The sequence below is a fragment of the Candoia aspera genome, chromosome 7 (assembly GCF_035149785.1).
Source record: "Candoia aspera isolate rCanAsp1 chromosome 7, rCanAsp1.hap2, whole genome shotgun sequence".
NCBI classification, from domain to species: Eukaryota; Metazoa; Chordata; class Lepidosauria; order Squamata; family Boidae; genus Candoia; species Candoia aspera.
The window spans coordinates 16,707,237-16,730,914 of NC_086159.1; the positions used below are offsets into that span (position 1 = coordinate 16,707,237).

General features: G+C 38.0%; 1 protein-coding gene across 2 annotated transcripts in view; it reads left to right on the plus strand.

Annotated features, from left to right (window-relative positions):
- Nucleotides 1-654: 654 nt before the first annotated feature.
- KDM5A (lysine demethylase 5A) overlaps nt 655-23,678 on the plus strand; it is a 47,687-nt gene continuing 24,663 nt past the window's right edge. The window contains exons 1-14 of one of the 2 annotated variants that reach the window (XM_063309264.1): nt 655-1,255; nt 3,832-3,909; nt 5,158-5,280; nt 7,555-7,725; nt 8,152-8,286; nt 11,886-11,991; nt 13,273-13,361; nt 15,649-15,807; nt 16,396-16,515; nt 17,573-17,731; nt 18,322-18,503; nt 19,373-19,535; nt 21,806-21,925; nt 23,432-23,626. In XM_063309264.1, the coding sequence (XP_063165334.1) occupies nt 1,079-1,255; nt 3,832-3,909; nt 5,158-5,280; nt 7,555-7,725; nt 8,152-8,286; nt 11,886-11,991; nt 13,273-13,361; nt 15,649-15,807; nt 16,396-16,515; nt 17,573-17,731; nt 18,322-18,503; nt 19,373-19,535; nt 21,806-21,925; nt 23,432-23,626 (1,977 nt within the window). In that variant the 5' untranslated portion in view covers nt 655-1,078. The remainder of the gene's footprint in view (nt 1,256-3,831; nt 3,910-5,157; nt 5,281-7,554; nt 7,726-8,151; nt 8,287-11,885; nt 11,992-13,272; nt 13,362-15,648; nt 15,808-16,395; nt 16,516-17,572; nt 17,732-18,321; nt 18,504-19,372; nt 19,536-21,805; nt 21,926-23,431; nt 23,627-23,678) is intronic. The other variant, XM_063309265.1, reaches the window with a different exon arrangement.

The following is a 23,678-nucleotide window of genomic DNA, read 5'->3' on the forward strand; positions in this document are numbered from 1 at the left end:
CGTTCAAAGATGCTGAGGGAATGCTAATTACAGTTTTGCAAAAATTCTCCTCTCAGGAACCCAACACCGCCAGCTCCCCTGAGGAAGTTCTCCGAGGGACTGAGAGGGGGCCGGGGAACTGCGGTGCCGTGTTTTTGGTGGGGGGCGCGAACGGTTACCGTGGAGACGTGGGTGGGCGGGGCCTAATGGGGAGTTCAGTACTGTACTCGGAGAGGCTACGAGAGGCTTGTGGGAATTGAAGGTGGGCGGAGTCCAGGTTTCTCTCTATCGGCGGGAGGGGAATGTAAGGAAACTGACGGGGCTTCTGAAGGTAGCTTGGTGAGAGAGGAGCGTGCGACGGCCGGTGGAGGGGCTCGCGGCCCCGCGAAGATTCTACGGACGGGCGGGGCAGAATTTGTTCACAGATCCCGAAAAGGGGAAACGAGCTTTCGGCACCGGAAGTTCTTGTTGTAGAACGTCTCCGCCGAAAGACAGACGTGCGCGCGCACATAACACCCCCCCCACCTCCCCCACGCGCACCCTCGCTCCGCGAAGCTGAAGGCCCCGGCGCCCTTGGGTCTCCTGTAGCATTTGCTGGGGCATCATAGCTTCGTTGGATGAGGTGCTAAAGCTGATAATGCGGATGGAGAGACGCGCTTCAGACCGGGCGGGAGAGAAAAATAGAGAGCCGGGACTATAAACATATTTTTTTAAAAAGACCAGCGGAAGGATATGATTAGTCGCTTCCGCAAGAAAGGGGATTTAACTGAGACGCGTCACTTCCGCTGAGCCTCAAGAAGGGTAGGAAAAGGGAAGGGGAAAAAAACATACACACACGCAAAGCAGCAAATCCTTGTGGGGGGGCGAACAAAAACAAACGGGGCCTGGACTGGCCGAGGGAGCTGTGGGCCTGCCGCCGAAGCACTGCGCTGCTCAGGGGCCGGGATCGCTTTTGCTCCGCGCCGGGTACCGGGATGTCCCTCCGCCCCCTGGTCCATCTTTGAGCGGTTTCGCCTTCCCTCTTCTTCTCCACCTCCCCGCCAGCCGAGCTCCCCCGTCCGGGTCCTGAGGCAGCGGCAGGGACGACGGCGCCGCCGCCATGTCGGGGGACGACGACGGCCTCGATGGACCGCACTACGTGGCAGAATTCGTGCCTCCGCCCGAGTGCCCTGTCTTTGAGCCCAGCTGGGAGGAGTTCAGCAACCCCCTCGGCTTCATCGGCCGCATCCGACCCTTGGCTGAGAAAACGGGCATCTGCAAGATCAGGCCGCCCAAGGTACGCCGGGCAGAAGGGCCGGGCCTGCGGGATGGAGGTGTGCGGGGTATCCTCGGCGCTGGGTCTTGGCTCTTTAGAAGTTGCTTTTTCCCCCCTGAGCTGCCCCAATGGCCGTCAGCCGCCCGCCGCCTCGGCCCTGAAGTCGGATCCCGCTCGGCAAAAGGTGGTGAAGGGGACCTGGGCATTTTTCGAGGGCTTTCGACTTTTCCAAGGTCTTGATCGTTCACAGCAATGGCGCCTCTGTCACGATGGGCCGGCGCTGAAAGAGGAGAAAAAAGAGCCCTCTGTTGATTCAGGGTTAACTTTGCTTACAGCCCGCTAAGCCTCCCTTGAAACGTTTCGGAAAGCAAGGATGAAGTGGAAACGGAGGAACAAAATGCTAAGCGGGGAAGGATAAATTCTTACTCCCAGGGAAGGATAGCGAGCTCGTATCAGTGATGCTTAAAATACCGTATCTATCACCAGTCTAGCCAGATGGCTAAATTTATCGGGGGGGGGGGGGGTTGAAGAAGGGTTTTGATTTTGAAGCGGTGTGGTGAGCTAAGTTCTGTTCGTGCACGGTAGGAAGCGGTGTTGGCTTTTAAAGTATATGGTCCATTAATAAAACGCATCTGTGTCTCCTGTATCGGACTGAGTTGACCATTACAATAATTTTGCCTTTTTGTCGATCTCTTTGTCTGGAACTATATAGTCGCTATTGTGCTATATTGTATCGTAGAGTCCAAGTAGTGTTGTATGTGTCTCTGTACTCATTTTCTTGGTTGTATGTAAATATTTTAAAAATACTCATTTCAGTGTCTTTTTCTACTCTATTTTAAGAGCTTCGGTAGGTTAAACCACAATGTTAATTTGAAGGAAATCTCTTTAAAAGAGATTAGAATGTATAGTCCTGAACTACTCTTTTCTAGTACCTAATAGACACTCCCCTTCATCACCCAAGGTCAGTCTAGATCAAGGCTTCCATCTTTGCTTTTTCTGGCAAGGTTTTACTCACCTTGCTCCCTTTTACTCCAGAAGTGATGTGATCAGCTTGAGATTCAATTCCTTTGTCCTTCTTTTCAATCTTCTACCCCAGGAATCTGGATAATGGGGAAAGCAACTATTGTCACTGTAGTTGCCAGCTTTTTTCTTTGCCACTTAGCTATTAAGAGTTATGATAATCAGGACTTTAATTGATGCTGATGGAGGAGTTATAGGCTTCAGTTTGCAAGGCAGATGGCTTTTCAAGTATGAAATAATATATATTTAAAATAGAGCAGCGACAATGGATAACAATTAAAAAATTCATTGGGAAGTAGAAGTCTAAGTCATGCAGGTTCTCCAGGTGTAGGAAAAAACTGCCATTACGTTTGTACCTCTTGTGTTTTTCTTTCATTTGCTTTGTGTTTGGAATTCATGTATTTGGCCTTGTGACATGTTACTCTGGAAGGAATGCTTATTTTTGGATCATGTCAAATACATTAGATTGAAATATCTGTTGGAATGAAACAATCATTCAGTCTTACTCAATTTAAATGTTTTAACTTTAACACCTGCACAATGGATAGGCTACATGGTCAAATAAGAGCTTAAAAAGTAATCAGTGATGAATAACAGATGTTCTGATTCATATTATTAAAAACCTTTAAACTGTCATTCTATATGCCAGTATGATTGACTGCATTGTAACTCATTTTATTGCATAATTACAAATACAATTACCAGGAGAAATACTATATTTTCGATTTTTTTTAACCATCACGAAGAATAGCAATCACTCCTTTAGTTGTATGAGAGAAGGCGGGGGGTTGCAAAGAAATGAGCAGCTGGTGAGTGGCACGTAGTTTTTACAGTATTTATAGATTTGTAATTTGGGTAGACATGGACCTGAAACACACATTTTCTGGGGAAAAGTGTTCCAGGATGGGACATGGGCAAAGTCAAAGTTTTTCATGGAACAAGGCAGCAGCTAAGGGAGTTATAGGGAAGGAAGGCACTGGGAAAATGGGGAGGGACAGGTGAGCCATTGAGTGTGCTGTACTTGAAGTGTGGTGCACTTATGGGTGAGGAAGATACTGGGAAGATGAGTGAGCATACTGGTGCACTACCCATGTGGAAGAGGAGTGGAAGAGGGAAAAGATACATTACCCGTGTCCTACTTACCATGCAAGATCCCTCTGGAATTTATCTCAGCCAAAATCCAGAACAATAAAAATACTTCAGGTTTGGCCAAACTGTGTCATGCCCAAAACAAGCAAGCTAAAGTTCCAAGAAAGTCAGACTTGAAATAGGGTTGCAGCATTGTAAATGCCTGGTTTTGTTCTGATAATTTTGGATGATTTTCTTTATGTATAGTAATAAGCTATATGATTCTGGAGTTACTAGGATTAGGGCCATATATAATCTCAGGTGGCCTAAAAGCTTCTTCATTTTGTAATACCATTTCTGCCTGAAATATTTTCAACTCCTTATGGAATGCTTGCAAATCATTCAAAAATGGGGGAAAAAAAAGAGAAAATGTATGAGTGATATGGTGTGTTTGTTGTTTTATTGAAGGCTTGTATTTTAAATGTAGCTTTCCTTGTTTTCCCTTTTAGGATTGGCAGCCTCCTTTTGCATGTGATGTGCAAAACTTTCGTTTTACTCCACGGGTGCAGCGCTTGAATGAACTGGAGGTAAGTTTGTAATCATCGATATATGGTCTATTTGTTTAGGGTTTTTTGGGAAGTTTTTGCAATGATTGACCTGAAAAGCCCACCCAGCTTCTTACAGTTTCACCATATGTATCGACATAATTACATAAAATAACTCTCCAAATATTTATAAATAAACTTTTGTTTTATATGTGCACATATTAAAGAACTTTTGATGCTCTAGTAGAAATTTCAAATAAACTGCTAGAGCTGTCTAATTCCTATCTGAATTTCTTTCTCAGAGCCAGTAGCTCTGTTGGCACTCCTTGTTATGGCAGGAGGAGAACACACATGTATTCATTATTTAACCATTATTGCATTCCTGATGGTCTGCTTTGCAGCCCTTTATGAGTTAGAATATAACACCAAGGGTGTGATTATGACCCCTGTATACTGCAAAGGGAATCTACAGGAATATATTAACTTAAAGTAGTTGAAATAGGGGAGCTAATAAGTGCACCTTATCTCTTCTGCATCATGCAGTAGGGAGCGCATGTGAGAAATGCTAGGCAGCACTCATGTTTCATGGATTTTGGTGAAACTTAATATTGGTAATGACCAATTCCATAGTAATGAGGGTTTGTGGGAGATGAAGCTGGTTCAGAGTTAATGTTAAACCATAGTTTAAGATTGAGAGATTATACTGTATTATTTTGCTCTTCCAGTCTTGCCAATTTTTGTTTTCTACTTTTAGTTAACTTTGTCTTGTTAGGGCTCAATAAACATTGATTAATTTCAACTATGGCTTGTTTCAAACAAGCAATCTTTAAAGTAGGGTTTCAGCTAATCATAATGAAGATTAACCAGTTTGATTAATTGCCCTTAAACGCCCCCCCCCCGAAAAAGGCAAGGTGGAAGCAATACCTTTGCCAAAGTCTCCTAAAATTTTCTTAGGAGGAACTAGAAGTATGGAGATTATTATACAATTTTTTGTTGTACCTGGATATATCCCTCTATTTTCATAATTCATTAATGCTTTCCCCTGCTGTTGTCAGCCTTCACCAGAGTGTGGAATTTATTCATTTATCACATTTTAATACCCGCTGACTTCGTAGTATTACCATAGGAAATTTGTGTTCACATCTGGCAGAGATCCTCAAATGTTTCTCCTTTTCATCAGCTGAAATTGCCTTTGTTCTGATTTTCCTATTGTTTTTGTTTTCCATGGACAGAGAACTTTACATGTCTTAATTTATATGATACCTTTTTGTTGGTTTGATTTATTAATAGGCAATGACTAGAGTGAAGTTGGATTTCTTAGATCACCTGGCAAAATTTTGGGAACTTCAAGGGTCTACACTGAAAATTCCAGTGGTAGAAAGAAAAATATTAGATCTTTATTCACTGAGCAAGGTAAGTGGGGAATCTGTAGTGGTTTGGTGGGCACATTGTGGATAGAATGCTCTTCCATTTTAGCTTTTTCACTGTAGAGGGTGCATCGCCCTTTTGTAAAGGAAGTATTCACATTATGGCTAGGATAGTCTGTAACATACATTAGTACATTCTTGTAATCAGAATTGCATTGTTTTTGTCTGGTTACTTAAGGCAGCAAGGATTTTTGTGTGTGTCTATATTATTCTGTATCAGCAAGCTATAAAGCAGTGTTTTAATTTTGAAATCATCACATAATGTTTTGATTTTTGTTTCAGCAAGGCAATACAGGTTCAGGTTAGGGCTGGGGCTCAGTGGTAGAGCACCTGATGTAAACTGAAAAGGCCCCAGGTTTAATCCTTGGCATTCTCCAGTTAGGATTAGAAAAGATTCTTGTCTGAAATCATGGTGAGTTGCTGTTAATCACGACTGGTGGTACTGGGCTAAATGGATCAACGGTCTGATTAAGTCAACTTTCTGTGTTTTGATTTCCTTAGAATCATTATGCAGTTTCTTAGTGTTTGCTTATAAATTCATGGCATATATGTAGTGTAATATCACTGATAATTACTTTGCTTTTAAGTGGTTCATTGTTCTTCACATTTTAAACATCTAAATTCACTTTTTGAAAGCTTGATATCATTTAAAACTTGCAATTACATTAGGGTACTAAAAATACAGACAGCCTTTACTAATACATCAGTACTTTATTAGTACTCTTAAAACTAATTGTTAACACTTGTGACTGTCAAGAACATTGGTAGTATACACAGTTGTAGGCCCTAGTGTGACATTAGTACATTTCTAAAAGTTTATACATACTGGGTTTTTATTGGAAAATCTAAATTTTGAACTCACAATAATCACATCAGAAGCAAACATTAGATCCATCACTGGATTTAGCTCTTTCACACATTCATTTGTTCAACATGCAAAGATCATGATTTCCTAACATTTGCAGTGGCCAAAAAAAAAAAAAGTCAAGGACAAATCATAAACATTCTCATATGGACAATTAAATGTAAAAATATCCAGAAAAAATAACTTTAAAAATAACTAGATGATTTAAGGACTTAAAAGTATGTTCTTGGAAAAAGGGAAATCTGCTTCAAGCAGTCTTCAAAGAAGTGATACACCACTGTAACATTTCATTTGAGAAATTAAGTAATGACTGGATAAGGATTGTAAGAGAAATGTTGAGATTTTTGAGAAGTCGCTTTTGTTAATTTACCGTGAAATCAATATATCAATAAAAACTTCCCAAAATATCCCTAACTTTTTTATGATTCTTTTTAAAAGCGTTAATCTTTATTAGAGTGCCATAGTCAGCCTAAATTAGTACTGCTTATTGTTGATCAAATCTTTGTCCAAGATTCTCCCCATCCCACAAGTCACCTTCATGCTACCTATAAATGTCCTGCTATTCCCTCCCCAGGATGTGATATGCTTACTGTTGCAGGATCTACTTGTTTAAAATGAAGTTTTAGCAAAATCTAAATAGGAAATATATTAAGTACTCTATTTTAAAGCTGGAATCAGCTGTTTTTACTTTTTTTTCAATGTCTATCCTTCAAGACAAAACTTCTGGTTGTTAAACCAGTGCGAGTGAGTGGAAGAGAACAAAACAACCAGTAATGATGGCAAACATTATTTTGAAAAAACTGATACTATTTGGTCTAGTGGTTAAGGTGCTGGCCTAGGAACCAGGAGATTGAGAATTCTAGTTTTGCATTAGGTATGAAAGCCAGCTGGGTGACTGTGGGCCAGTCACACTCTCTCAGCCCAACTCACCTCACAGGGTGGTGGTTGTGGGGAAAATAGGAGGAGGAAGGAGTAGTTGTTATGTTCGCCGCCTTGAGTTACTTATAAAAGAATAATAAAGGCGGGATAGAAACTAAGTAAATAAATAAATATACTTTGCTGTCAAGCATACTAATGTATGCTTAAGGCTCTTGATATAAACTCATGTGAATTCCAGATCTTCTGAATTAGATAATTGCAAGTTAAATTAATGTGTTTCAGAACATGACTAATCAAGTTGTATGTTTTAGGCTCTTGTGTGGTTAAATGGCAGATGTGCAAACTGCTTAGCTAGTCCTGTACATATGTATTTGAAGAGAAATTTTGGAGGAAGAAAAAAATTCCAGTGTTATTTAAACAATGTTCTGAGCTTTATATCACAGGTGCTTTCTTTGTATCTGATCTGTGATTTGTACTTACGTGTGCAGCCACATTTGTTTTGAACTTTTATTTCAGATTGTTGCCAGCAAAGGAGGATTTGAAGTGGTCACTAAAGAGAAGAAATGGTCTAAAGTGGCTAGCCGATTGGGTTATTTACCAGGAAAAGCAACAGGTTCGCTGCTGAAGTCGCACTATGAACGGATCTTATATCCGTACGAACTTTTCCAGTCTGGTGTCAGCCTTATGGTGAGAGGATTTTATTTGAAAGAGATTAAGTTTACACTTTTTTTTTTAAAGTGTATACTCTATTAGGTTGACATGTTGTTCTCATGTGCATTTACCTTACTTGAAACTTCTTGCTAATGAGAACCATATTATTTGGTGTTCTGGTCTCTATTTATGTTCTGTTTATATATCTTTAGCTGGATAGGATGGGGACTTTGTTGAAAGAAAGCCAAACATAAAGAAGTTTTGTTTTTTCTTGGCTAAATAAAAGCATTTGGGAAATCTGTTTATTTTAGGTTACATGGACGAATCTACTCAAATGACATATGTAATATGATGTGTCATTATTGGCAGGCCTTTTTCTCCCAGTAGCTATGCTCATTTTGAAGCCAGAGTGACATCTCAGATTCAATCAGCCTGTTGTCCTTTTTTGCTGTGATTCCGTAGGGCATCCAAAAGCCAAACTTGGACCTTAAAGAAAAAGTGGAAGTTGAGGACCTTGGCATTGATGCTCAGTCTCCTCCAAAGCAGGGTACAAGAATGAATGTTGTGCTGAAGAGAACCAGACGTGTCAAGTCCCAGGTACCCAGGCTATTAGCCACTGTAGACAGAATACTTTTAGGTTTTTTACCAGTGTAGTGCAGAAGCATTAAAAATGCGACAGCCTTTATCTGGTCATAAGATTTGTTCAAATATACCACAATGAGTCATTTCAAAGTGAGTATGTTAGATAAAAATGCAGTAATTGTGCAGCTAATCCTTTAGCTGATAAACATATTAAAAAAGCCAACAGATTTTATTTGTGATAGCTGTTGGGCTTTGCATCAGCATCATCTGGTATAGCATGATGTTTCATACTTTAAGCTGGGAAGTCTGATTTTCTCCTCTAAAATAAACTTAGAGGCCTTAGGCATGCGAATATCTCTCATACTTAGTTCTAAACATGCTGTGTTATGACATAACGAACTATGAGATGATGTTTCTTATAACAATAGAATGTGTGTATTGAATACTGTCAGAACATTTAGTATGACATATACATCCATATTATTTCAAAGTTTTGATATATTTGCTAATTTTTAGTATATACAAATAGGCTTATGCTACACTAGCATAAATAGATTTAAAAAGACAAGGAATTTGGATTCTGCTCAGGCTCAATATTCAGAGAAATTTTTTGGTGCGGGGAGTAGTGAAGAATTAAGAAAGTGTTGGCAGCAAGGAATACTTTCTAGACGATGTCTGGTTCTTCTGTACAATTTCCCCAGACTTTGGTAAAATAACTGTTTTCTCCAATGTGGGATAGGAGGTTTTTCATCAGAATTATGTGCTACCAAGAATTATTTGAATTCCACTCCCTTCCTGTTTGACTCAAAGAAGCCCAAGATAAAAGTTGTGTCTAGCTTTGACCACGAGTTCATTTCCCCACAATTGTTAAAACTTTAAAATTGGCGTACGGTTAAGTTACTCAAACACAAAAATTATGTGTGTAAGAACAATAGAAGGATCAGGCAAAAAAAGTAAACAAGGATAGGCAAACAACAAACTATAACTTCATGCTTTAATGGTCCTATGTTTATTGTCAACATTTCATTCACATTTCTAAGAAAAAATGATTTTGATGTTTTGTATTTTGCTCTTGTTTGTTTCCGCAGGAAGGTCAAAACTCTTTCATTATAGGTCTGTTTGTCTCCTAAACCAATTCTCAGGGTTCATCTTGTTTTGCAGCTGTTTTTGGAATTGGATATTTAAATTAGTTAGACGATTCCCAGTGGCATACTTTTGTAGATTAGAGTGGTTTTCCCCAGAGTCTACTTAAGTTTCCCTTCAGGCTTAAGGCTAAAAGTATTTTTTTAAATCTTTTCACTTTTTTAAATCTGGATTTTATAAATCTATAGCCAGATGCATTTGTTTTGAGACATGTGTCCTTTAAAGCAGTGAGTCCTTTAAAATGTACTAGTTAAGACTGCGAGAGATCATTTTTGTGTCATTTGAATGGCCATTGTTCCCAAATTTGAAAGTTGTATGAAATACACATAATTTCAGCTGTATTAATATAGCCTTAATAGTAAAATGTTGATAGTTTTAACAGACATCTGCCCTGTACCTTTACAGGCACTTCAAACAGCCAAAATAAGCAACCCTGACTCTGAAGAATATAATTTAAAAATCAGGATACTTCCCTAGTAATCTTTGTACCATTTTTTATCTCCTCCTTAATACCCAGTTGCTGTCACTATTAGCTTTAATTGGGATTGTTTTAGAATAGAAGTAGTCAGGTTCTGGCCTTGCCATCTTCAGTTAAAACTGTGTTGTATACATAGAAACCTTGGAGAAGCAGTTCTAGCCACAACAGAAAAAGACATAGTTTGCACTTCACACAAAGCTATGATGTAGCTTATTTAGTTTTAGCTTAATGTATTTTGAAAATTGAAAAAAAAATTGTTATTTTTATTTAGTAACCCGTGGGAAACCTACTATGCCCAGGATCATATTAATACTGGGTTATGTGAACAGTGCGTCCTGGAATAAAATTGCTACTGATGTACTTACCACATTTAACTCATTGTGCATACAGGTAGTCCTTGGCTTATGACCACAATAGGGACTGGAAAATTTTTTGTTAAGGCATCACGTGACCGCACCTGATTTTAATGACATTTTTGCAGCAGTTGTTAAGCTAATCACTGCGGCTGTTACGTGAATCACGTGGTCGTTAAGTGAATCATGCAGTCATTAAGGGAATCATGTGGTTCTCCATTGATTTTGCTTTTTGGAAGCTGGCTGGGAAGGTCGCAAATGGCAATCATGTGACCCTGGGACGCAGCAGCTGTTGTAAATACATGCCAGTTGCCAAGTGCCCAAATTTTGATCACATGACTGCAGGGACACTGCAACAGTTGTAAGTGCAAAGTTGCTTTTTTCAGCGCCATTGTAACTTCAAATGGTCGCTAAATGAATGGTCATAAGTTGAGGACTGCCTGTATTTATTATTGTAGTTTGCATCTTACAACCTGATTTATTATATTAGTGTGATTTGAATATTCAGAACTAAATTTAATGATTAAATGTTTTCAGAAATACTTGGCTTGTGGATAGAATTATAAAATCATTTCAAAATGTTAACCAGACAAACAATTCTGTATATTTGACTATGAATTTCTGTATACAGTATCAGATTGTGGAATTGATCAAATTTGTTTATTTCTTGCTACTATCATAACTTAAGAATAGAGTACAATATTTATACTTCAGTAAAACAGGCATGACCCCCACATTTTACTAAGCAGTAGGAGGTTTTTTTTAATTTGTAGTTGATAATGGATTTTTTCCTTTTTGCCAGTCTTTCTGCCAAGCTTGAAACAAAACAGGTTTTGACTCTTTCTCTTTTAAGCAGCTACTAAGTTGAAGAAAAAAATCAGATCATGTAAAATGAAAACATTTTAATCTGATTTTCTTCCTTTATATTTGTTGTCTTCCAGTCCTCCACACATTACATGATCTCTTCACCACCAGGAGCCAACTTGTTTGGATTTTCAGCATTTTCTTAAGAATATGACATGTTAAACATTTATTTAGGAAATACGTGAAAAATATTTACACCTGTCCAAAGGAAAGCCATTATTGAATGTATAAGAAATTGTAGATTAGAATATTTTATCAGATGGAAGAAATAGAGCAGTTGATGCTTATTATGGCTATAGATACTGTATTTTTGCTGACGGTACATAAAGAATATGCATGTCTTCAAGTCTAAATCAAGCAAATTAGTAAGCTATAAATGATGATAGTAAATATAATATCAAGAACTTGCTGTTTGTTTCAACATTTTCCTTTAATAGATAGTATTTTTTTTCCTAACCATTTGGGGAATTTATTTTTAGAAATGCATTAGTAGATGGACTCAGTGTATAGAAATATGTAATTTAATTATCTTCTGCTATTAGTAGTTTGGATGCTATTCCAAGAAAGGCAATTTGTATCATTAATTTGAAACGTGTTGAAGATGGTGGTAGAAATTAAAATAATGTTTATCCTTTGAAGTGCCTTAGTAGCAGTGATCTTGAAAAAGTCTGTGAAATTTGACTTTGATCCAGCTTATACTTCTTAGTCATCCAGCGTGAAAAATAATTACCTTCAGCCTAAATACTAATGGTGAGTTTATGTAATCTTGTCTTTAGGGAGAGGCAGGAGAGATGAGTAGAAATACTGAATTAAAGAAGCTCCAGATATTTGGAGCAGGACCAAAGATGATGGGATTGGCATTGGGGACAAAGGAAAAGGAAGGTAAGATTGCAATCCAAATTAACTGTGGACTTTTTATTGTTGGCAATGCAGAACTTTACCACTATTGGCACATATAACTTCTTAACAAACTGGTGCAATGTTATAACAAGGGTATTTTCAGTCTTGGTAAAATGTTTGTCTGCTAGCTTCATTTAGAGTTGTAAATATTGGATATTGCAGCTTCATTTAGTGTTATAAATATTCGATATTGCACAATGTGTATGTAATTAGTTGTCATTTCTTGAAGCAAATGCAGAATGAATTACTGTGAGGCCTTTAAGACTTTAAGAAAGTGGTGGTCTCTGATAAACTCTGTACTCTTGGTTGAACAGAGTAATGGGGTATCTGTTAAATTGTGAATGGGAGTTTACATATGCATAGAATGGTATTACATAGGCATAAAATAGTGAATGATCTAGTAAATCAAAGGTTTATTGGAGTTTGAAGAGATGCATTGCTGTAAATCCAAGGTAAATTTAATTGGGAAGGGTTAGGTAAAAGTTATTTTCTTGGTCTAGGGTTTGAATACCTATGATACTCTATTTGTGAATCCAGCAACAGTTGGCCAAAAAGAACTTGCGCAATTATATATCTGGATTGGGTTTACTCCATCCAATCTAGAAACACATTGCTAGGAATAGAGAGCCAGTTTGGTCTAGTGGTTAAGGTGCTGGGCTAGAAACCAGGAGTCTGTGAGTTCTAGTCCCCCCTTAGGCATGAAAGCTGGCTGGGTGACCTTGGGCCAGTTACTCTCTCTCAGCCCAACTCACCTCACAGGGTTGTTGTTGTTGTGGGGAAAACAGGAGGAGGAAGGAGTATTAGGTGCAGTATGTTCGCTGCCTTGAGTTATTTATAAAAATAATAAAGGCAGGATAAAAATTAAATGAATAAATGATTTGTATGTTTTGGTCTGAAAATTGTGGTCCCCAGATTTCCAGCTTTGCAATGGAAAATAGGACTGGTTTATGCAGTACCCCATATTAAACAATATTAAAGAAAAAAACTACAGATCTGTCCTGTCCATATTTTTCTGACTGCCATTTTTTAAAGACATGATTCTTTGAGCTGATAGGATAGAGAAACAGCTTTAGATTTCATAGGGAAATTTTTTTGTGAACTGCTGTGTTGTTGCCAGGTATCTGACTGATGAGTCCTTTGTCTATTGCTTAATACATTCAAAACTTATGGCATACATCTAATAATTCGCTTGTGTTGGCTGCTGTATTCCAGATACCAGAAAGAACTTTTGTGATTTATGCAGTACAGCATTCTCTTTTTCAGATGATGTACCTCGGAGACGCAAAGGTACCAGATCTGAGGCTTTTGGTATGCAGATGAGGCAGCGGAAAGGGGCACTGTCTGTCAACTTCGTAAGTTTGCTCTCCAGCATGCCAGTCATTGATATACTGCTGCTTGTCTAGGTTGGTAAGGTGTAGGTAAAGGTATAAGAAAATGAAATGCCTACATATTACTAAAATTGCTTGAAAATTAGGGAAGTAATATCTATTGCTGTGCTTTTGAATAGTAATTCAGTGTTCAAACTTATAGTTCAGCCTACAGTTATTGAAGTCCAGTTTTTACTCAGACTAAAGATCTAGTTTGTACATTATCTTCCCAAGAGCTACTGACAATATGAAAACTGTTAATGCTGCAAGTATTGGTCACAATTAAATTGTTGGACAGCTGCCAAGTGGTGCCTGTACTAGTCCTGAGGTTTAATTATTGCTATGCTTATGGCTGGGGAAAATTATTCAATTACCAGTTTTCTATATTGTTGTCAAGTAAGGTTGTGTGCTGTACAGCTTTTAGATCATTATTACTGTACGTTACCAATATTTCATTCAAGACGCCTATGTGAAATGAAATAAAAATAGTCCCCTTCCAAATTTTGGAATCCATGAACATGGATCTTATACAGGAAGTTCTCATTGAAGGACAGTAATTGGGACCGGCAACTCTGTTGCTAAGCAACATGGACGTAAAGTGTGATGTCATGTGACCACACTGACTTATGGTAGTTGCAGCAGTTCTGGTTGCTAGGCAAACCTGTGTGGTTGTTAGGCGCGATGTCATGTGATTGACATTTGTGTCCTCCTGCCAGCTTCCCGATTGACTTTGCTTGTCGGAAGCTGGCAGTGAAAGACACAAATGGCGATCATGTGATCGTGGGATGCTGTGACTGTCATAATTGCGAGCTGATTGCCAAGCGCCTGTATCGCAATCATGTGACCATGGGAATGCTGCAATGGCCACAACTATGAGAATGAGTTGTAAGTCTCCTCATTCAGCACTGTCATAACTTCGAACAGCCATTGAACAAGTGGTCGTTAAACGAGGACTATCTGCACTAAATACACTGAAAAATGTATGAATTTGTATTTCATCCTAGGTACAGCTTTTTAGATTCTGATCTTACCTGAATGATCTAACTCTAACTGAATGTTTAACCTGTTGTAGTTATGAATCATTGGATAAAATTATGTTATGAGCCATTTACAGTGATGAATTTGGTTTGGTTTGTGACTCTACAGGTTTTTAAAGATTGAAATCTGGTATATGCTTACTTGATTTCTGTAAGTTCCTGGACTTCTGAATAGAGATGTTTCTCTCTGAGTGAATCAAATTGTTTAACTGGTAGGATGAACTTGGCTTTTAGGTTGCAAAGGTGTATTGTGGTTTGTTTAGTTTTGGCCTACTGTGTAGTATGAATTTAGTAAACCCTGTAATACTGACTTAGTATGGCCTGTGAACCAAGTCTTTGTGGCTTGTTTTACAAACCAATAGATTGTTAGAGCAAACAAAAGGTATAATGCACAAGCCTAAACTTAATTTGCTTTCTGAATAGAAAACGGTGTTCCAGTATGAGCTAAGATTTGTTAAAGAGCACTGTCCTTGAGTTTAGAATTCAACTCTGAAGTTCTGACAATGTTAAACTTCTTAGTGAAATTTATAGGTTCCAAAAATAGAATTAATTTCTTCATTAAAATATACCAAAATTCAGAAGTGCAACTAACATTGGCAGACCTATGCGAAATTTTTCATTAATATAAAGGAATTAGATTTTTAACTAAAGTTTCTCCATAGGGGATGTTTAGCGATGTGTAAAACATTTCAACATTGAGCTGTTTTTAGGTATGAAAACAATGCATTTCAAGTGTCCAACAGGCTATTTTGAGCATTTTGGAAGTGGTTATAGGTTGAAAAAGAGTGTTTTATCCTCAGAATATTTGGAATGCTGAAAGCAACCTTCTTTTCCCTTCAAGCAGAGACATTATGAATTTCAAATGGTTCACACACCGCTGTTGTTTAAATATAACATCCTGGAAGCTATAAATCCAAACCTGTAAGGAAGAGACTGCTGTCTTTCTGTCTCTGACCTCAATAACAGCTCTCCATTTTATGCGCTTGTTTGCCTGATGCAGATATACAACTCCATCCTTCATCACTGTCCACTGTGGAGAACCAGATGTTTCCCATGTAAACTTTGGAAACTGTGCTGCTGCATGAAGGATAGAAATGGGTTTATGTAGTAACTGTTGGATTCTGTATAATGCACAAGCCTGGGAGGAGATGGGTGGGGCCAAATTAAATAAATAAATAAATAAATAAATAAATAAATAAATGTCATGAGCTTACAAGAAGTTTACTTTTCTCCAGGTTGACTTATATGTCTGCTTGTTTTGTGGTCGGGGAAACAATGAGGATAAATTGCTGCTGTGTGATGGGTGTGATGACAGCTACCACACTTTTTGCTTAATACCTCCTTTGCCTGATGTTCCCAAAGGTGACTGGAGATGCCCCAAATGTGTTGCTGAGGTACAGTTTTTCTGACATATATGAAGTATTGAGGCAGCATAGCACAAAACTCATATTGCCAGAGAAAATCATGTGGCTTGTTTCATTCATTCATGTGCATGTACACACATATGCACAAGGAAGCCTCTGTTAATTATGGCTTTCTATCACAAATGTAGTAATATGTGGCATTTAGTGCATTATTTTTATGTTTCTTCCTATTAGATGAGGCATCTGGAAAATAATTGTAAAAGGCTTGGAGAGGCACTAATTTCAGCTTGTAGCTGAAAAAACTTGTGGGCTTAGTTTAGTTCTAGACATTACTAAGGAAGCTGTGGAACATGCTCCTGTAGGACTGTGGTAGATGTTTGTCTCTCTTCAAAGCTCACAAATTGATCTTAGTTTGCTTATCTTTTTTATTCTACCTATAATGCACAGCAGTAAGTGCAAGCTTCAGATTTTGAAAAATGTGGCTACCTGTTAAATATTCTAGTTGGCCTGTTTTACTTAAATCTCAACTTAGAGTTGTTTCATCTGTGGAAATAATGAGAACTTTATTTTTCTCAAAACTCTGCCATAATAAATGCTACTTTTTTTTTCTTCTCCTAGGAGTGTAACAAACCACGTGAAGCCTTTGGATTTGAACAAGCTGTTCGAGAGTATACCCTCCAAAGCTTTGGTGAGATGGCAGACAACTTCAAGTCGGATTATTTCAATATGCCAGTCCATGTAAGTGGGTCATTGTTAATATCTTCATGAGAGCTGATTATATGTATGTCCTTTTGTGCTGAGAGGTATGGTGAGACTCAGCATGATGCAGTCCAAGTGTTCTTGTTAAGGTACCTCAAATTCTGCAAATTGTGGAGAGTTTTATGAATAACGTAATTAATGGTATATTTTTACAACTTTGCTTTCAGTTATGTGTTTAGAATTATATTAATTTTATAGAAATTAGAAAATAAAAGTTGAGTTTTTTAGAACAGTGTGGATTATAGATTGTTAATGGCCAGGAGTATCTGAGAGCTCATTGGTGTGGTTGTATAAAATAAAATTTGAGATAGTTCTCTCCAGGTTGACAGACTTTTGTATACAGAAAACTTACTTTCTTTAAATCCAAATCAAGCTTCAAAAAGCTTTGAATTTGAGCACCATAACAAAACTTGCCAGAGCAAAGTTTTTCCTAACTCCCGCTTATCTATCTTATGAACCCTTTGTTGTTGTTATTACTAGATTCATATCCCATCTTTATTTTGTGCACGCTACAACAGCATACATAAAGCTCCTGTCTCCTGTTTTTGCCATAGCAACCACAACCCTGTGAAGTGGGTTGGGATGAAAGAGAGTGACTTGCCCAAAGTCAGCCAGCTAGCTTTCAGGCCCGAGGTGGGACTAGGACTCATGGTTTCCTGGTTGGTAGTCCAGCAGCTTAAACACTGGACCAAACTGTTGCTTCAGTAGGCTATGAATCTCTGCATGTAATCGTGGAATATGGAAAATAACAGCTATAGAACTCCACTTGTATTTCCAGCTACATTCTGTGAAGAATAGCACAGGGCCAAATTACATTAAAATTGCTTAAAGCCCAAGGAAAATGTGGTGCTTTCTTTACATTTCTTTTTATCAATTAGCAGTGCTGTCCTTACAATATGCATCAACATGCAAACAATTTAAATGCATTCTGAGAAGACTAACCCTAATGAAGTTATGAGAGCTTGGCTTAATTTACTATGGCTTGCAAACCTCAAAGCCTGAGCACTTCTTGATGGTTTTTTCTTGGGCTTATCAGATGGTTCCTACTGAATTGGTGGAGAAGGAATTTTGGCGACTTGTGAGCAGCATTGAAGAGGATGTAATTGTGGAATATGGAGCTGATATCTCATCCAAAGACTTTGGAAGCGGCTTTCCTGTAAAGGATGGGAGGCACAAGCTAATGCCAGAAGAGGAGGTGTGGCCAAGATATACAACCTGATGTAGTTTTGCATGCCAAAAAGCAGTCTCTTAACTGGGTTTAGTCTTAATGTATTTATTTTTTCAGTACTGAGAAATGATAAGAGCTTTAATATATAGTTTAATGTTCTTTCTGTTATTCTGTTGACTGTAATTACATCTGGCATCAGCATGCTGGGATCCTATCAGGACTGAATGATGTGGCTGAGCTGTATCACGTAGTGCTGAGCTGGGTATTCACACATCAGGGATGAATTCAGTGTAATTGACATGCTGGGATGTGGGAACGTAGTTCTGCTTTGGATTGCATACTTTGACCAACTAATAAGTGTTAGAGTGGTAGTGCTGGTGGGGGGTAGGGAGTGCAGACGTGAGAGGAGGATATTCTCATACTGCCTATTGATTGCACCTGGTCTGGAGCTGGGCCCTAACCCCATAAGACAGGGTTTAGAGTGAGGCAGAACATTATGGCATGGCTATGAAGTACAAATGCTGAAAAGTGTGAAATATTTGTTCTGGTTTTGAGTAGTACATTGATTTTTTCCTGATCACTTCTTTTATGGACTTCTTTGTTCTTTTTGTTGGCAGGAATATGCTCTTTCTGGTTGGAACCTCAATAACATGCCAGTCCTGGACCAGTCTGTCCTTGCACACATTAATGCTGACATTTCTGGCATGAAAGTGCCTTGGCTTTATGTGGGAATGTGCTTTTCTTCTTTCTGTTGGCACATTGAGGATCACTGGAGTTATTCCATCAATTACCTACATTGGTATGGAATGTGTTATATGGGAGATGTGTGTATGCATGCCCCTAATGATGATGATATAATGATAATGGTGATAAGGATTGGCACTGTTTCTTATTTTCTCCAGCAAAGTGTAAATCGGTTCTTTGCACAGGATTGAAGAGTAGGCATTTGCCTCAAGCGTACGAATAAAGTGTGGGAATGGACATGCGTGCTCACAAGCAATATTGCTGTATGCTATTGCTTGAAAATGTGTTCACGTGTGTTGTGGGAAAATCAGTAAGAAAGCTGGAAATTAGATAATCTTAATGTGCTTATACTGCTATCCACAGTTGGCTCCTTCTTACAGCTGTTTTGCAAATATGCATGCTCTTAAGTATGAAGGTTTGTCCAAGTAGCTGGGAATATAGGGTAGGACTTGTATATATTCCTATGTCCCACATTGCACTATATGCCAGGGATGATCCTCCATTTGTAATTAAATTACAACCTCCAGGATCTCCACAGTTTGCTCATCCCTGGCATTTAGTCCATTCTAATACGTGAGAAGGGATGCATCTGGTTATATTAAAACTATTGATAGTCCACAAGAGAAAAGTGGTTCATAAGAGAAAGTACACATCTGAGCTGGAAAATATTTCAAATACATTTGAAGGACAAAGTATCGTTGATAGACCTTTTCAGGTGTGCAGAATAAATACTGTGTGTTGAATAATTTTTTAAAATCATTTTATATAATTTGGTTAGTCAACCTTTGGCTCGAAGCATCTTGTTTTTGGCCAGGTTCCAACATTGTTTTTAAAATATATTTGCTTGTATTTGTTGGTTATAGTTGGAAGTTTCAGAAGAACATGCTTTATACCATATGTTTTCTTTTGGATAATGGATTATAGGGGGGAACCGAAGACATGGTATGGAGTTCCTTCTCATGCAGCAGAACAATTAGAGGAAGTTATGCGAGAACTAGCTCCTGAGCTGTTTGAGACACAACCTGACCTTTTGCATCAGTTAGTCACCATCATGAACCCCAATGTTCTCATGGAACATGGTGTGCCTGTAAGTAATGCAGAATCTTTCTCTCTCCATAACTTTAACAACTTCTGCCCCATAGAATAAGTTAGAAGATAATTATTTAAACCTTTCAGTTCATCTTCTGATTCAATTTCCTAGGTAGAGAGTGCATTGGTAGATCTTACGGATATTCTGTAATTGCTGATTTCCTGAACCACTCTTCCCCTTTCAGTGCTGTTGTCTGTAGTGACCTTCAGGGTTAGAATCTGAATACACTGTTTTACAGTGATTTCATTCCTCTTTGAAAAACTTGCTTCAGAGAATAGTGTGCCTGTCTTTAGAGAGGATGGATCTGGCCATAATACTACAGTAAACCCTAGATTGTAGACTTTGTATGCAACAGACAAAATTGCTTCATACATTGTATGCTTTCATGCATGCCTAAAATTCCATTTGTCATTTTACATATGTCTAAAATCTCTTAGTTTTAACAGAATTCTACTTTAACAGGTATCCATTCTCCCTATTAGTGTATTCAACTGAGGGTTTATTGTACACGCCACAATTATATAAAGATTGAATCGCTACAGTATGCTTTACGGGGAGCTACTTGGCAGTGGAAGGGAAATAACAATTCCTGGTTCTCAGTGTGAGCTAGAATTTTAAACAGAATTGGTTTGGGGAACTTCTTTTATGACAATTTCTCTGGCTTTCATTTATCCTTGAAGGTTTAAATGGATCGTGATTAGAGTGTACAGTGATGCTAAAAAGTTTATGAATCCTTTTGAATTTTCAGTATTTTGTCATAAATACGACCTAATATGTGATCTATTTTCCACATCCGTTTTCTAGTCCTAAAACTAGATAAAGCTTTGGATCATTTTCCTCAATGAATAAATGAACAGATATAATGTTTTTGACTCATTCGTTTAATTGAGTTCTCTCACCTAGTTTTAGGACTTGTGTGGAAAACAGATCATGTTTTAGGTCATATTTATGCAGAAATACTGAAAATTCAAAAGGGTTCATAAATTTTTAAGCAGCACTGTAACTGAAGAATCATTTCCCTCCATATAAGACTGCTTGCTCATTAAGATCTTTTTCATCAGTTATTAGGCTTGCCTAATTGATAACAATATTAAATGTTATCTGGATGAGGAGCATTCTTCAGTGTTGTACCTGTTATGACTTTAGATTTGTGTGTGTGTGTACGTTTAAAGATTTGTTAGCCACTGTGAGTCTTTTTAGCGGAAATACAGGGTACAAATATTTAAGTAAATGCTCATAGCTGAGGTGATAGCTTTCATTTTCAGTTATGTAAGTGTGACTGTTGTGACCATGTAGCATTCTACACAAAAATTGCAGTTCAGGTTTTGTAGAAGTTGCAGTTCACATTAGTGATGCTGGTTCATTTATAGATTGCCTCAAGATCTAAGCACTGTACACTGCATTGCTTTGCTATAACTGAAGTTGAATGCTTTAAAAAACAATACATCTAAGTTTTCAGAAGTATGGGGACATAATGTAGATATATGATTATCATTTTTTTAAAAATGGGCATATTCTGGAATTAAAAAGCGTTGCAGACCTGTTAAGTGGTATTCAAATCTATTTTGTATTTTTTCAATGGTTTCTCTATTTGTTGAGACAAAATCATATATGTTGCTTTCCAAAAGCTTTTAACCTTTAGGTAGGATTTCACTTACAGGTAGAGGAAAAATGTTTCTTTAGAAATCCATAGCATGGGATTCAAATCACATGTAAACTGAAATGGAACCTCTTTTATAATCCGGGCCAGTTGAAGTAGTTGCCTGCTGAATAGACTCTCTGAAGTGCTCGAGGAAGCACAAGAAGAGATGATGTGCATGCGATATAGGAAAAGTTCGAGCACATGTTAGATTTCCCTGGCAGGGAAATCTAACATCTAGAAAACATCTCATGATCATGTAGAATAAATGGCTGCCAGAAGGTCGGTCTTGCCTGCTGACACCAGGAGTGCTGCAGTAGTTACGGCCAGTCCCAAGGCACTGATTTATCAGCAAGCAAACTGGTGAGTTGCTTCTGGCTGTCTGTAGCCATACGCACTACCAATTCCCAGCTTATTTTCATCCTCTTTCTGGGTAAATGAGCATACTTACAAGTGACTCATAGTAAGCCACCGTTTTCTTTGTCTAAAAGTAAGGGCATCCAAGAGCAGTCTTGGAAATAACATTAATTCGTTAGCAGTTTTGCTGGTTGTTCAATTTTACTTTGGAAAGATTGTGAATTGTGTAATAATTTTTTTTTCCTCCACATTTTTTATTTCTTGTTATTAGGTGTACCGGACCAATCAGTGTGCTGGTGAATTTGTTGTGACTTTCCCCCGTGCCTATCATTCTGGATTTAATCAAGGCTACAATTTTGCTGAAGCTGTGAACTTTTGCACTGCTGACTGGGTCTGTATGCGCCTAGCGTAACCTAGATTATTACTAATAATTTTCCTGGGCAATAAAAATTAATGTTATATTGATTGACTAAAGTATCAAGGGAACCTAAATAGTGTTCATCTGAAAGGTATTTTGGCCAAACTTTAATCAACTTAGTTTGTAAGTTGATTGTGTTGGATTGGCATGATTTTAGCTGTTTGTTAATTGGCTTGTCAGTTTCTGTTTGTCTTTAGTTTCTTGCTGCTAGTGTGGGAATAGGCAGCCAATTATAATCATAATTTGACATGAAAAATTTAAGTTTTACTTCTTCATATGCACTCCTCATTTAGCTCCTTTGTACACCTCACACTCTTCATACTTCCCAGTCATAATATTGTGATAAATATTTACAGATGATGGAATGATCAAAAACAGTTTTAAAACAATACTCTCTTCAGGAACTTGAAATCTTGCAACTTTTCTAGCAGTTGTGAGATGTGATATTTGGGTTGGTATGTGGAGGTTGCTCCATCCATTTGGAAGTTAAATCCTAAGCATTTGGGATAAATAGAAATATGTTCATTAATAATTTATTGGGTCTAAACTAAAATCCATGCGTTGCATTGTAGAGTATATCAATCAGCTATTCTATCAAATAGTCCTACTTTTGTGCTGCTTGAAGTAAGCAAGATATATATTCACCAAAATAATGTACAGAAGAGGCATCTTATGCAGTATATTTGCATTTGACAAGCGGATAGAAATAAAATATGAAAATAGACAAATGTCCACATTGCAAATAAAAATAGCTTGCAGAAAACGTTTATCTCTTAGTTATGATGAATAAAGAGAAGTTCTTGTTTCATTAAACCATTTTTTTAAGATGTAATGTTGGCTTCCTATTAAGTAATATGCAGGCTGTAGGAATCTTACTAAATGAACAAACTTGCTGTTGCCCTATGTCTATATGAAAACATACTGATCACAGTATTACTGTGTCACCTGATTTAAAAATGAAATCTATTGTTTTAATGGCTTTAGATTTTCATGTAGGGTATTGTTGTTATTGCTATTGTTATTTTTAGATTAGGTTCCTCAAGTTAACATAAAGAGCTGGCATCTTGTTGTTGAGTTTGTTTATGCTTGCTGTAGTGCAGCTTTTTTGATCAACTGATGGGAGAGCATATAGCTTCAGTCAGGAAAGGTTGATTTGAGATTGGCAATTTCAAACTTGTTAAGATTGAAATTACATCTCTTGAAATCCATTTCCTACAGCCAACCACTCAACCATTTCCCTTGTCATGATTTTTCATTTCATTTCAGAGTTTTAGTCACTATGACCTCTAGAAACATTATCCTTGGATATTGCAATACATGATGCCTGAAGTAATTTCTTACTTCTTCAATTAGCACCATTTTTACCTGTTTTTCTGTTTCTCTTCTGACCTCCTGTATGTCAGTCCAAGAGGAGAAGTAGGTTGGCAGTCTACTATGGCATTGTTCTAAACCAAAGCTGTGTGTTCCTTGCATATCTAGCTTCCAATTGGACGGCAGTGCGTAAACCATTACCGACGACTGAGACGCCATTGTGTATTCTCTCATGAGGAACTAATCTTCAAGATGGCTGCAGATCCTGAGTGTCTGGATGTTGGGCTAGCTGCCATGGTCTGCAAGGAAATGACTCTCATGACAGAAGAAGAGGCACGCTTAAGGGAGTGTGTTGTACAGATGGTGAGCTTAGTGGGATTCTGAAGGGCTTGGGGCTGAGCAAAGAAAATGTATG